The following is a 14775-nucleotide window of genomic DNA, read 5'->3' as shown; positions in this document are numbered from 1 at the left end:
AATATGTGCATTGTCTAAGACAGAGGTCTTCAACAGGGGGTCCGCGACTCCTAGGGGGTCCGCGGAGGTACTGCTGGGGGGTCGTGAAATTTTTGGTTGATTAGATTATTTTTCTCACATTTTTTCCCCCCCCAATGTTTTTCCGCGAATTTAGATGTCTTTAAATACACATTAACATTAATCCAACATATTGTACCGCATAGATAAATGGAGGCAGAAGATGTTATCTTTCAGTCAGAAATGCACACATTCAGCGACACACAGGAGCTCTCTCAAACTGGGCACCGGTTCACTCACAGCGCGAGACTAGCCTGGACCTGTCCCTTCAAGCCTCCTGCACACAAAGAGGAGGACCCGCCCCTATTGCTGCTGTGCCAATCACGAGGCTGCATGTTTCATGCTGGCTCTGTCAGGTTCCGCGTGATTGACTGAGAGCCTATTCAGTCCCCAGCTGACTAAGATCCCAGACACAAGGACGCACGCTGCAATATTATTTGAAAAGAAGATACCGTTGTAAAAAATAAATAAATGAAAAAACAACATTTACTTCACCCACGAATCCTTGTGCAATCATTTTTGCAAGATATTCCTGGCTAAAACACTGCAGCTCTTATCCACAATAGCCAACTACTGAGGCCAGTATATTATTATAAGTGTTTGGACATTGTTATGAGCAAAAATGGATCGTTTTGTAACTCGACTAAAAAACATGAATCTGTCCATTATTTGAATAGTTCAGTATTGTATGCAAGATAACAGGTATCTTTATGCATGGCAGTGGCACTAATAGGCCATCACTCATTTTTCATTTCCACATTTATGTTTAAAATGGAAACGTCAATTTGAATAGCTTGTATGCATGATTATCATGCAATTGACAGACAATGTTGATATTGGCATTGGTATCAGCTGACAAGGTATGTTTATAAATGGCAGTGGCACGACCACCCTACTCACTGTGCCTTACACATGTTTAAAATAAAAACATGAATATATGAACCTGTGTATTATTTGAATAGCTTAGTATTGAATGCACAATAACAAGGTATGTTTATACATGGCACTAGGTCCAGTTTAATATAAAACACAATTTTATACAATATATATAGTCGGGGGCCCCTGCTCCATCTCTCTATCAGTTTGGGGGTCCTTGTTCTGAAAAACGTTGAAGACCCCTGGTCTAAGAAGTTTAAGAAACGGATTACCTGTAGTTGCTTGTGGTGCCATCCCAAGTTTCGTCAAACAATTTTAATGTTTGAGTTCTTGACGTCAGTATAAAAAAAGAAGAGGGGCGGATTACTAAGGAGGTGTGACTGGGTGTGAAAACAATATTTATATTGAGAGAAAAATAAATAAATAATAACACTAATAACAACAATAATAACAATAATAATAATGAGATCTCCAGAAAGGGACTTATTGTTAAGCACGATGGCACCGTGCTAGTGGCCGCCTGTTGTGGCAGCCTGTTGCAGCAGCTTCCTGTGTGTGTTTTAATTTGTTATTTTTTTCACTTTTTTCCTCTCTTCTGTTTGTTTAAGTGACAGTCAGGCAATGGACCGTACATTCAACTTTTCTAGTGGCTTTTCTGTTACTTGTTTGCCTGTTGTTAACGGAGAACCACGCACAATGGACTGGGGGGGCATTGTGTACTCTCGCGATCAGCTGATTGTGCTGAGTGAACCGCTGCTGCTGCCCGGCGCGAGGGCTGAAATCCCGGAGAAACTGCGGAGAAGACGGCGGGGTTGCAGAGCTGGCGCTAAGTTGAAGGCGAAGAGGAGGAAATACAAACCTTTGGTACTGCGATTTTAATGGGGAACGTGAGGTCTTTGGCCAATAAGATGGACGAGCTCGGCGCGCTGGTAAAGTCCCAGAGAGAGTACCGTGAATGCAGCATCATGTGTTTCACCGAGACATGGCTTCACTCGCATTTCCAGGACCACAGTGCGGCCGTACCCGGCTTCAGGACTGTTCGGGCGGACAGAGACTTTGTTCAGATCAGTAAGAAGAAAGGTGGTGGGATTGCAATGTATGTGAACGAGAGGTGGTGCAATCCCGGCCATGTGTGCGTGAAGGAATGTTTCTGTAGACATTGAACTGTTGACCGTGGGGATGCGTCCGTATTATTTGCAGAGGGAGTTCTCATCCGCCATTGTTGTCGCTGTGTTTGTTCCTCCATCAGCTGATGCAGAGGCAGCAGTGGGAGGACATCAACAGCATGACGGACTGCATCACAGAATACATTAAATTCTGCGAACACACCACCATACCATCCTGGACTGTACACTGCTTCCCAACAACAAGCCATGGATCACCAGTGAAAGCTCTTCTTAATAAGAAGAAAGCAGCCTTCAGCCGCTGGCTCTGTGAGAATCACTTTCTTCTCCAGTGCATTCAACACCATCCACTGCTGCTGAGTGAGAAGCTGCGGGTGGTGGGGGTTAACACGTCCACCGTCTCCTGGATCACTGACTACCTCACAGGCAGACCACAGTTTGTCCGACTGGGCCGTGTGCTGTCTGATACGGTGGTCAGTGATACTGGAGCTCCACAGGGAACTGTTCTGTTTCACTTCCTGTTCACCGTATACACCACTGACTTCCAGTAGAACTCTGTGTCATGCCATCTGCAGAAGTTCTCTGATGGCTCTGCAGTGGTCGGGTGTATAAGGGATGGACGGGAGGAGGAGTACAGGGCAGTAGTGGATGACTTTGTGGAGTGGGCCGGTAGAAATCACCTGCGTCTGAACGTGGCCAAGACCAGAGAGATGGTGGTCGACTTCAGGAGGAAGACGATGGCTCCACAACCACTGAGAGTTCTGGGAGAGGATGTGGACATGGTGGAGTACCTGGTACAAGTACCTGGGTGTCTCCATCGACAACAGACTGAACTGGAAGACCAACATCAACGCTGTGTACAAGAAGAGTCGACTCTTTTTCTTGAGGAAACTTTGATCCTTCAACGTGTGCAGCAAGATGTTAGAGATGTTCTACCAGTCTGTTGTGGCCAGTGCACTGTACTTCGCCGTAGTCTGCTGGGGGAGCAGCATTGGAGCCGGAGACACAAACAGACTCAACAAACTGGTTAAGAAGGCCGGCTCCATCATTGGCTGCAAACTGGACAATCTGGAAGAGGTGGTGGAGAGGAGGACACTGAAGAAACTATCATCCATATTGGATAACCCGGACCACCCTCTCCACCACCTACTGCAGGGACAGAGGAGCACTTTCTCCAACAGACTGATCCAGCTCCGCTGTCACAAGGACAGATACAGGAGAACATTCCTGCCCTCTGCAATAAGACTTTATAAGAAATCACCTCTGACCAAATCATTCACACGACTATAACACCGTTACACTGTTCGTTTGTTGTTTGGTTAAATCTTTGCACTACTGTTTGCATCCTAAACAAGATGGCCTCACTATGCAGGAAGGAGGTAATATGAAAGTCACTGTGCTTGCTTTCTTTTCATCAAACTACCTATGTAATCCATCTTAGATATAACATGCATATATATGATGTGTGTATATGATGCTGTCCCAGAAACATGAGGACAGGAGATGCTATAACAAAATATTATAGAGGATGAAGTGCATAGATTTTTTTCCTGATCTCCATCAGTGGGGCCAAAGATCTGCCCTTTTGTTTTGTGGACAGTAAAATGGCATTTATATCGCGTCTTTCTGGTCGTCTGACCACTCAAAGCACTGCCGCCCATTCACATTCACCCACGCTGCCATACAAGGTGCCAGCTGCCCATCAGGATGTAATCTAATCATTCTGATGGACACACTAATGGCACAGCCTTCGGGAGTAATGTGGGGTTCAATGTCTTACTCAAGGCTACTTGGACATGCTGGAGGAGACACTGGAGGACCCAGGGATTGAACTGCCCATCTTCTGATTAGAGGATGACCCGCTCTACCTCTGAGTCACAGTGGGGAAGCTCCCAGCTACTAAAAATATGTGCTTCATTAGATCTCATACATAATGAGTTTACATGTCCAGAGGGTACAACGGGGCATTGAGTTTATTACTCATAATTTGTGTGTGTGTGTGTGTGTGTGTGCATGTATTAGAGGAAGAGAGGACAGTCAGTGAGACACATGCATCTTTGACTGATTAGTTGTCCTGCAAGTGAAGTGAGGACACAGTGTTGTAGGGCAGGAGTATTGATGCTAAAGTCTGAATGTACCTCTGTGTGTGTGTGTAGGTGTGCGTTGGCTGCCCCCGTAGAGAGAGCAACCGCAGGTTATCATTACCAATGTTATTTTTCTCCTCAGAGCAGGAAACCTAGCCTTCATTCTACTCTTTGCGAGTGTGTGTGTGTGTGTGTGTGTGTGTGTGGAGCTAGAGGCCCAACCCTGTTCTCCACAGGCTAGCCACAAGCAGGCCAACCTCAGCCCAAAAGAGGCAGGATATGCAGCCAACATAAAAAAGCATTGGTAAAAATAAAATATAAAATGGAGCCACTTCCTGGTTAAATATATATTATTAGATATATCTGACAATGAAATCAACACTGAAGTCAAATATGAAACCTTATTTAAGAAATCAAAGCAGTGCACTTAATTTACTGCCTTGGACCCGGATTACTGCTGGATTATTCTTCTGGTTATGTAGATCGCCGTACTCATAGGAATTAAATGCATATGGGTTATTGGATTATGGACGTCAAGTTGTTGGATGTATCTTCTTTTTATGCAGGACATCGATTAATGTTCACCTTTTTCTTAACCAGAACCATATCTTTCTCTAATCTTACCTATACTGTAGTTACCATACACAGATATTGTTGAAAGACAGAATATTAACAACAGTCACACTGAGCAGAATCAGGGTTGCTATGTCCATTTCATGTCCAGTTCAGCAATGCAGATTGCAGAGGCTCTTCATAAGCACTGAGATCAAGTGAGTCCACTTTGACTCAATTTGCAGCGGCAACCATTCCATTACCTACAGCGGTATACATTCTACATACAGTCCACACCATTATGAATTAGATATTAAATCTGATGCCCCTTTTGGCAGGACAACATGATTTATCATTGCCTTCTAAAATTAATATAGATATTCATATGAGAGTTTCCTGATCTGTCACCATTAAAGGTAAGGTTTAGGTTACCTTTAAAAGTTGATAAGGGTTAGATGAAGATGTGGTTCTTTAAAGTTCGAGAACAATCATGGTCGTGGTTAAGAAAACAGTGTTGACTGTTTGTAGGACACTTTAAAAAAAACAGTGGTCACCCATGTCAAAGTCTGATGCTTTTTCATCCTATCCTCCTAATATCAATATATATCAAAATATGGTAAATGTATCCATTGTAAACTACTATCTACTACTAAACAACTGTTATGTGTTACGTTACGTAACGTTAGTGAGTGTCCTGCTGATAGAGACTCTGGCCATGTCCACATTACTCCGTTTCCATTTGCAAACGCATATGTTTTGCTACGTTTACACTGAGCGTCCACACTACGCCGGAGTTTTCGAGCACCGAAAACAGAGGAGTTTGGAAACGCTCCCGAGGACAGATACGTTTGAAAACTCCGGAGTTGCTTTGTTGTGTGGAGGGCGTAAACGCATACATTTGGAAACGATCACGTGTTCACTACTTGATTGGTTCTTAGCAGTCACGAAGTGTCCTTCCCTGATTCGCCACGCCCCTATCACGTGACCCTTTCCCGGAAAATCACGAACAACAACAGTCTTGATTATCGATCAACTACCAGGTTAATTCAACATGGATAACTGATTACAGGCGTTGTTGACTGTGTTGTCTTTACTAGCAGCTGTTGTCCAGTTAAAGTCTGCATTTTTACGGAGGAAGCAGCTTTTATTGTAGAGATTAGTGAGCGGCGTTATCAGACCTACAGAGCGGCGGACGTCTGAAGTCCCGGTTAGAGGCTTTGAGGAGGACGGACACAAAACGGAGGACTTTCCTTTTCTTATTATTGTTTATTATTGTTATTATTTTTAAACTATCGTGAAGTCCACACACATAAACTATAATGGAACAAAACATGGATTGCTCTCCAGTACGACAGAGACTTCAGCCACCAGCAGAGCTACGAGTGAGAACAGACAACGAAACCGACGGAACGAGTGAGAGAATTGTGTTGACCACATTTATGGACCCATAATCTAGTAAACTAAATGTTAATATTAAAGTAAATTTGATGTGTGAGAGAGAGAGCAAGACCTGTAGGGTCCACGAAATGTGTCTGTTTGAGTTTATAGAGGAAGATTTTAGAGAAGATCTTAAGTATCAAACACGACTTTTCATTCTTAAAGACTACTTTATTACTCCGTCGTATTTTTTTTAACTAAGCAACCAATCTACTTCCTGTCTACACCGGCACCCACGCGCATGCCCAGTGTACGTCAATAGTCACGTGATATTCGTTTTCAGCCGTTTTAGTCTGGACGGAGATCATCTCAAAAACGATGCTGAAATACCCATGTGGAAGTTGAAGATGTTTTGAAGGCAATCACTGCTTCTCTCAAGATTTTTTTCCTTGAATTTAAAAGTAAATGAATATTGGCATTAATATTAAAATCAGCCAAACGCCCATATTGGTTTATTCCTGGTCAGTAAGCAACACGGCACCCAAATATCACTAATTCATGATGATTCCCAGCTGCTTACTCCACACAGACTCCACACAGACATAGACACAGACACACGCACACACACACACACACTGTTGTGTTCTAGCAGTGGTGGAATGTAACTAAGTTCATTTAGGCTACTCAAGTACTGTACTTGAGTGCAAATTTGAGGTAGCATTTCTATTTCATGTAACTTTATATTTTTTGTCCACTGCATCTCAGAGGGACATTAAAGTGATTAACATATTAATACATCAGTGATATAGGCCTACCATAAATATAATATTTAAAATGGGTCATTCTGCTTAATGAGTATACGTTTACCTTTGGTACTTTTAGTATAATTTGATTCCAATCATTTTGTTTTTATTTAAGTTTATTTAGGGCTAGTAAATAATGTAATCATAAACACATTGATTGTATATATATGAATGGTGATGAAACAACAAAAAAGTAAAAAACATAAAAACGTAAATGCGTTTCCTGGCAAGTCTGATGGGTTGCCGACATTGCTGCAGGTGCGCCGAGAGCAGGGGGCTCCATTCCCCACTTGCAGAGAAAAATATTTTTGGTTCATTATGAAACTGTGGTAGGACAAAATAGACTGGCTGGTTGCCATTCCGTCATTATTTTAAAATGGATTTATGAAGATTTATTCTCAACAGACATTAGAGACACTGATATCACTGAATATCCATTGATAGCAATTAAGCCGACAAAGATACATTCTTTATTGGTGCTATTGATAACATGGCTAAATTGATGTTTACAATGTTTTTTTTCAAACAATCCTTTTCCAGCAGATTGCTTTAAACAAGTGTAAGGGAAGCACTGGAATGCTATGAATGCTCGTTTTATCATCTCAAAAACATCTCCAAACTCCACCCCACTTTAACCCTGTCAGATGCAGAGAAGCTCGTCCACGCCTTTATCTCCTCAAGACTGGACTACTGTAACTCACTCTTCACTGGGATCACTGCCAAGAACATCCAGAAGCTGCAATACATCCAAAAGAGCGCTGCCAGGATCCTGATGAGAGTCCGGAAGTATGAGCACATAACACCCATTCTGCACTCACTACACTGGCTCCCTGTCTCATTCCGCATTGACTACAAAGTCCTACTACTCACACATAAATGCATAAATGGACATGCACCTCCCTACCTACAAGAACTCATCACACCCCAAATCTCCACCCGCACCCTCAGATCTTCAAACAGCTCGCTCCTCCGGGTCCCCAACACCAAGCTCCGCACCATGGGCGACCGGGCCTTTGGCTCGGCAGCTCCACGCCTATGGAACAGTCTCCCTGACCACCTAAGGGCAACACAGACTCTTTAAGTCTCTTTAAGACCGGCCTAAAAACCTTTCTATTCAGGAAGGCGTTTCTGACCTAAATCACTGTAAGTTATTTATTTTGTGTCTCTGTTCATTCACTGTTTTTTTTTATGCTTACTAGTTATTTTATTATAGTTTGTTTTTACTATGTTTTAAACTATGTTTTTACTATGTACTGGCTCTGTGGCACTCTGAGATATTTTTAAATGAAAGGTGCGTTACAAATAAAATGCATTATTATTATTATTATGAAAAGATCCCCAGGTCAGTCATTTTTGTATTTGGATTTACCTGATGTCACTCAGTAAGTGTGTGCATGTGTGTGTGTTTGCCCATGTCTATCTGCCTCTATGTTAACTCCTCGCTTCACATTTAAGGCTCCACAATGCTGGTTTTGTTGGAAAACAAAGCTGCGGGCCTCCCCGCCTGTTAGAAATGAATCACTGTAGAATTGGGAGCCATGAATTCTCCTTCACCTCCTCCTCCTCCTTTCTGTCTTTCTCTCCCAAAACACAGCAGTTCCCAGGGAGAAGTGACACTGTGATTAAGAGTCTTGACGTGAAGAGCTTCCTGCTGAACAGAGTGGCAGGAGAACGACATGGAAAGGTTAGGCTTTCAAGGTAAGTGTGTGTATGTGGGAAGTAAAGGTGGGTGTCTAATGATAAGCCAGCTACTGGCAGACTACAACACATCTATATTAACACACAACAACAGCATTAAACCGCCCACCGCCTCATTATTTTAGGTTATGAAACATCAGAGAAAAAAACACCTACACTGAGACACTACACACATGCAAAGTGCTAAATACACACTTAATAAAGAGACCCCTGCTCTTTCGCTCTAAAGTCAGGACAGCAGAGTCACTGTCTATTTTCCCAGCATTTACTCCACACCCCCATGCCCCATGACAAAAGTCTAATGTGTAATGTAAAGGCAATAACATGGCACTTCAAATTGCTGCAGAATGCCGTGATTTTCAACCTGCTGCAGTCACTGTGTGCTTTTGTTAGGATCCCTGTCTGCTCCTAGTTTGTGCTCCTCTGTTTTTCCCCCTGTCTGTTTTGTTATTGTGGGCCATGTGCTTATGTTTTGTTTTTGTGTCAGCCTACAGTTTCCACCCCCGTGTTCCGCCCACTTCATGCCTCTCTCCTCAGCTGTGGCTCATTCCAGTGATCGCCGCTGGCTGACTTAAATACCTCGGCGTTTCACCGGCGCGTCGTCAGTCCGTCCGGTTGCCAGTCTGGTCACGTAAGTCTGAACACCCATTTAAGTGAAGATCGTTACCTGTTTGTTTTCTGTTCCTTCAGTTTTGAGTGCGGTCGAGTTTCCCTCCCGATTCCGGAGGCTACCTGTCCCGGCGGTGGAGATTATAGGAGTGACTTTAATTTGCTGGACAGTTAGTCTTTGTTTTTTGTTTGTTCTTTCTGTGACTCCTCCTGCACAGTTAAATAAAGTCTTGGCTGGAGTAAACCTGCTGTGTGCGTGCGTTTGGGTCCACTAACTATACTACCACATAACAGCTTTATTAAAACAAAAATGACGATGTCTGCAGTACAGTCAGCTCACACAGAAACTTGATATATACTTGCTGGCCAATAAGAACTAGAACATTTTGCCAACTAAGACTTTTTTTAAAACGGTAAAACCTCACCTCCGTATCCATCAGTCCTCAGGACTATGGTATCTGTTGGACTTTAAAAGGATAACTAAAATGCAAGGACATTTATTTAAAATTCCTATTCATAGAATACTGATGTGACAATATTAAATAAACCCTTGTGAGTTTAAGGTGTGTGCTTGCTTGACAGCTGAATCAGTGTGTCATGGTGGTTTTCACTTGTTTGCTCCACCCTTTCCACCGAGGCCCCGTCCCTAAAAACCAAATTAAGACGTTCTCATTAAAATAAATGCTCAAAATTAGTGTGTGTGTGTGTGTGTGTGTGTGTGTGTGTGTAATAATTGAAGTTATAATTGTGTTTTGTCGTGTTTCTCAGCAGCCTGAGGCTGATTTATGGGGCTTGCCAAGGCTCAGCTAACAAGGGTCATAAATCCTCTCCTCCACTCTGCTCCTGTTCATCACCTTGGGACAACCACACCGTGTTAACGACTGTGTGTAAGAGTGTGTATCTGTGTTAGTGTTTGTTTGATATATAATGAGTCAAAATAGTGTATTGACCACTGTTGTCCTTTCGTGTGGGACAGGTGATGTATTCAGACTATAGCAAATATTCTAATATAGCATAACATAGGATACGTTGCCAATTCAACAAATTATGATTTTTTTTTTCCTCCATTGCGATTATGTGTTCAACTGTTAAATTCAGCGAATACCTCCTCACGGTCCACTAGCTGTCCATTCTGTGTGTGCTCGGGAAAAAAAAACCCATTCATACACAGCCCTGGCTCTGTAAACAGGACATCACATCGCACAAACCAACAATAGACATTTGCAGTCCGTCTATACAACTGATTATCACTTATAAATACACAACCACCTCCCTCAATAAAGCCGTACAAGTACTAACCAGAAAAGATGACAAAACTGACCAACAATAAAAGAGACGAGCATTATTAAGCTACATTAATTCAATTTGCGGGCACTTGAACATCAGAAAACAGCATCGCCCAGGCAGCCAACATAGAGATTGAAAGACAACGTAAACACCACAGCAGCAGCAGCCCACAAACACATTAGAGCAAAAACAGAGAGCCTGCCCAGTTTTCACACACTGTGTACTGCGACAAACACAAGGCTTAGTTTCTAGGAAACGCAGAGGTCGTTGTCATCCTCCTCTGTACAGTGAGTTATACAAATCCCTGAGTTTCTTGTAATCTGTCTGAATCTGTGAGTCTTGTGCATCCAAACACTCAGCCACTGAATGTACACCTATATTATATAGAATATTAGAATATTTTTTTATCTTTAACATGTCAGCTGAGTGCAGAGTGTCACCTCTCTGGATGTGGAGCTCTGCCCTCCTGTGACCACAGACACACCAGTAGCTTCTTCTCTGCCACCTTGCTTTTCTCCATTTTCACACAGTTTTCATGATTTTTTTTAATGTGGCTCTTGTTCTTTCTCTAACTGCAATTCGAAATTTTGCAAAGTACAATACTTGAGATTAAAAATAGTTAAGTACAAGTAGAATAACTTGTAAAAACTCAAAAAAAGTACACATACACAATAAATATAGCGAGAGTTAACTTAATTTGTGACTTTTAACCCTGGGTAAACAATTTTCAAAGAAACTCACCTGTCTCTTCATCAATGGCAAATCGTCCAAGTCCACTGCCATCATGAATGGAATACTGGATTTCTCCATCTCTGCCAGCATCATCATCGTTAGCAATGACTTGGAGGAGGGTAGTTCCAATCCGGGCATTCTCTTTAACTAATCCTGTCAAGGCAAAGTGGGAAAAGTATGGAGCGTAGAGATTTTCGTTCACATCTACGACCTCCACCTCTACAAAGGTGATAGAGAGAAGAGAAACAGGCCTTCCCTTGTCTTTGGCCTTCACAGTGAGGTTGTAGAACTGCTGGGTCTCGTAGTCTAGCTCTTTTGTCAGCCGAATAGCCCCGCTGGCCCTGTCTACCTCAAACCATCCATTGTAGTCGTTGGCTAGAGAGTACCGGACCTGGCCTCCCAACCCCAAATCTGGGTCCTGGGTTTCTAACCATGCCACAACAGTTCCTACTGGAAGATCCTCCAGAGCCCTGGCTTTGTACACATTGGGGATAAATAGTGGGGGACAGTCATTCACATCCTCTAATATGATTTTCAAAGTGATCACAGAAAACCTCTGGCCCCCTTTCTCTGCCTTGTCCCGGGCCTCAATCTTCAGGTTAAAAGCTGAAACAAACTCCCTGTCTAGTTGGCCAGCAACATACACTATCCCATTACTGCAGTTGATACCAAACTGTCTGGTGCTGGTCAAAACAGAGTATACAATCTCCCCATTAGGTCCAAGGTCTTTGTCAGTGGCCTCAACCTGGATGACATCAGTACCTATGGCAGTGTTTTCGGGTATGACAATTCTATAGCCTTCTTCTTGCAAAAACTGGGGTGCATTATCATTAGCATCCTCTATGTAGACAGTAAGCAAACGCCAGGCAGTTTTTTGTGGCAGGCCGAGGTCATAGATAGTTAGGTTGAGAAGATAACGATCCCTCTTTTCCCTGTCCATAGGGAGGAAGACACTGATAAGGCCAGTATCCATGTCAATGGTATAACAGCTGTCAGTGTTTCCATCTGAAATAGAGTATAGAATCTGACCGTTGAAACCTGTGTCACCATCGTAGGCATTGACCTTGAAAACACTCGAACCAATCTTTAGGTCTTCCCGTACAGCAATATCTGTGGGGAAAGCTTTGTCGAACTGGGGCGTTTGCCGATTGACAGAGAAAAGGTCAATAAAATCTTCCTCGATCTTGGGCTTGGTGCTAGCTTTGGACTTTTTGAGTAACTTCTCAGCTAACTTTTGGGCTACCCTTGTCTCTTTACAGTTGAAACTTTTGGGAGGAGATTTGCCATGAGCAACAGAGATGTTAACAAACATAGGATCAGAAAAGTTCTCACCATCTGTTGCAGTTATTTTAATACTAAAGACACCGTTCTTTGGACTGGCTGTGGCTAGGGAATGTTGCAGTGAAAGGACCCCTGAATCAGGGTTGAGGTCGAAGTAACCCCATTCGTTCCCTGAAATTATCTTATATTTTACTAGCTCCAACTCATCTATGTCAATCGCAGACATTGTGGTAATCACTTCATCCACAGGGAAATCCCTGGAGATCACACCCTGACACGCTACCTTCTCAAACAATGGCTGGTTGTCATTTACATTTTCCAGGTGGATTGTTACATTGACTTCACTCTCTCGCCTGTAAGGCGACCCCCAGTCAGATGCTCTTACAACAAATACAAAACTCTCTGATGAGGATTCAAAGTCCAACTCTTTAGTGGTGCTGATGATACCAGAAAACTGATTGATTTTGAAGGGTAATGGCTGAAGGCTGGAAATGCTGTAAGTTATGTATCCATTTTCTCCTTTATCCTCATCCACTGCAGAAACTGTCAATACATTGGTCCCAACAAGTACACTTTCATTGACCAAAACCTCATAAGAAGCCTGATCAAATGTTGGTGGGTTGTCATTGGCATCTTGAATGGTTACCCGCACTTTAACTTTGAGCTCACTATCTATTTCCAATACCTCCAGATTAAAGACATCCTGGGACACCTGAGTGAACCACTGAGTGGTGGATATTGTGCCTGTTAATGTGTTCATCTGAAAAAAAGCTGAATCTGCAGAAGGTGTCAAGATATATTCTGCATCATCCGGCTCTGGCCTGATTTTGACAGCCTCTACAATCGTGCCTGGTGGTGAAATTTCATTCAGACTAACATCATACAACTCCCGCTCAAACGCAGCTTCTGCTGTCTGCCGTTTCTTGACCATAATGTGAACAACCTTGACAGAAGAGAACTTCTGTGGGGCTCCCCTGTCTTTAGCCTGCAAAGTAAGGTTACATCCATCAGGGTAAGTTTCCCAATTTAATGACTCAGAGGCCTTTATAGCAAACTCACCTTCCACAGATCTTTCTACAAAAAACTGCTCTGAAGGGTCTCCACCAACAATGACCACTGAGTCTACTTCTCCATTTAAGCCTTCATCTAAGTCTTCAACAGTGACCATGGCATACACAGGGTTTTTATCAAGCCCCGAGGGGCTGTGGATGACCACATTCATGACTGGGGCATGCTCATTCACGCGCTCTACATGGACAAAAAGTTTGGCTGTGCTGCTGACCCCATTATTTCCATAGAGCTTCATGCCACGGTCTACCGCAAGGATTTCTAAGTCGTACCGGTTCTGCTCATCAACATTTAGCTTTCCACTGAGAGAAACCACTCCACTGGTTGGGTGTACAGCAAATAGCTCAATTTTCTCCTTGAAAAAATAGTAAAACTCCCCATTGGAGCCAATATCTGCATCTGTGGCGGTAACTTGTGCTATGCTAGTCCTGAGAGGGGTGCTCTCCGCTATGGTGACGGAGTAAGTAGTGGGTGAAAACAAGGGTCGCAGGTCATTCATATCCAAGACCTGGATGCTGACTTTAGTCCAGGTCTCAAGGAGGGTCTCTCCCTTGACAGAGGCTTTTACTGTCAATACATAATTATCCTGAATCTCTCGGTTCAAGATAGCTGCGTTGCCACCTTTAGTCCTTATGCGCAAGAAGCAGAAGTCGCCCAGCATGTACTCCTCTGCCTTGAAAAGTCCTTCATCATCACCTGATGTGATTCTGTAGCGGATCTCCCAGGAGCGCTGGGCCAGGTGGATGCCCATCTTAACTTTACTGTCGGCATAGGTGCGTGCTGCTGAGTTTTCGTAAACCATAGCGTGATAGACAGCCTGAGTGAAGCCAAAGTGAGGTTCATCCTGAAGGCCACCCTGGGTGTTCTGGCCGCAGCAGGGTGGTGGCTTGAAGAGCAGCAACGGCAGCATCAGGGCCAGGCCGAGGAGAGAGACTCGCATCCCTGCCCACTGGCTCATTTTCACATCCATCCCATCATCCCTCCATCCTGTAAAGAAAGAGACAGACAGAGACACGGGGACAGAATTGTTAGCTACACGGGGAATTTACAACATGTAGCATAGACTTATTTTATCCTTATTGTTATGTCTATTGGACTACAGAGATTGATTGGAAGTGGGGAGGGAAGGGGGTGTCTACAGTTACTGGGCAACCAAAAGAAAGGCTTACATCATCCTTGCGTGGCCTCAATCAGTCAATCAACAGTCAATTGCATGTTTAAGAAAAA

The 14775-nt window shown here is 43.3% G+C and overlaps 1 protein-coding gene across 2 annotated transcripts in view; it reads right to left on the bottom strand.

The window, feature by feature from the left end:
- The window catches only part of LOC142931500 (protocadherin Fat 3-like), a 122032-nt gene extending 107514 nt beyond the window's left edge, over positions 1–14518 (bottom strand). For both annotated transcript variants that reach the window (XM_076075448.1, XM_076075449.1), the window contains exon 1: positions 11209–14518. In XM_076075448.1, coding sequence (XP_075931563.1) covers positions 11209–14518 — 3310 coding nt within the window. The remainder of the gene's footprint in view (positions 1–11208) is intronic.
- Between the last annotated feature and the right edge of the window lie 257 nt (positions 14519–14775).

This window comes from Anarhichas minor, unplaced genomic scaffold (assembly GCF_050575085.1).
Source record: "Anarhichas minor isolate MPS153535 unplaced genomic scaffold, ASM5057508v1 ptg000052l, whole genome shotgun sequence".
Lineage (NCBI taxonomy): Eukaryota > Metazoa > Chordata > Actinopteri > Perciformes > Anarhichadidae > Anarhichas > Anarhichas minor.
This window is presented reverse-complemented; position numbering and strand designations above follow the sequence as displayed.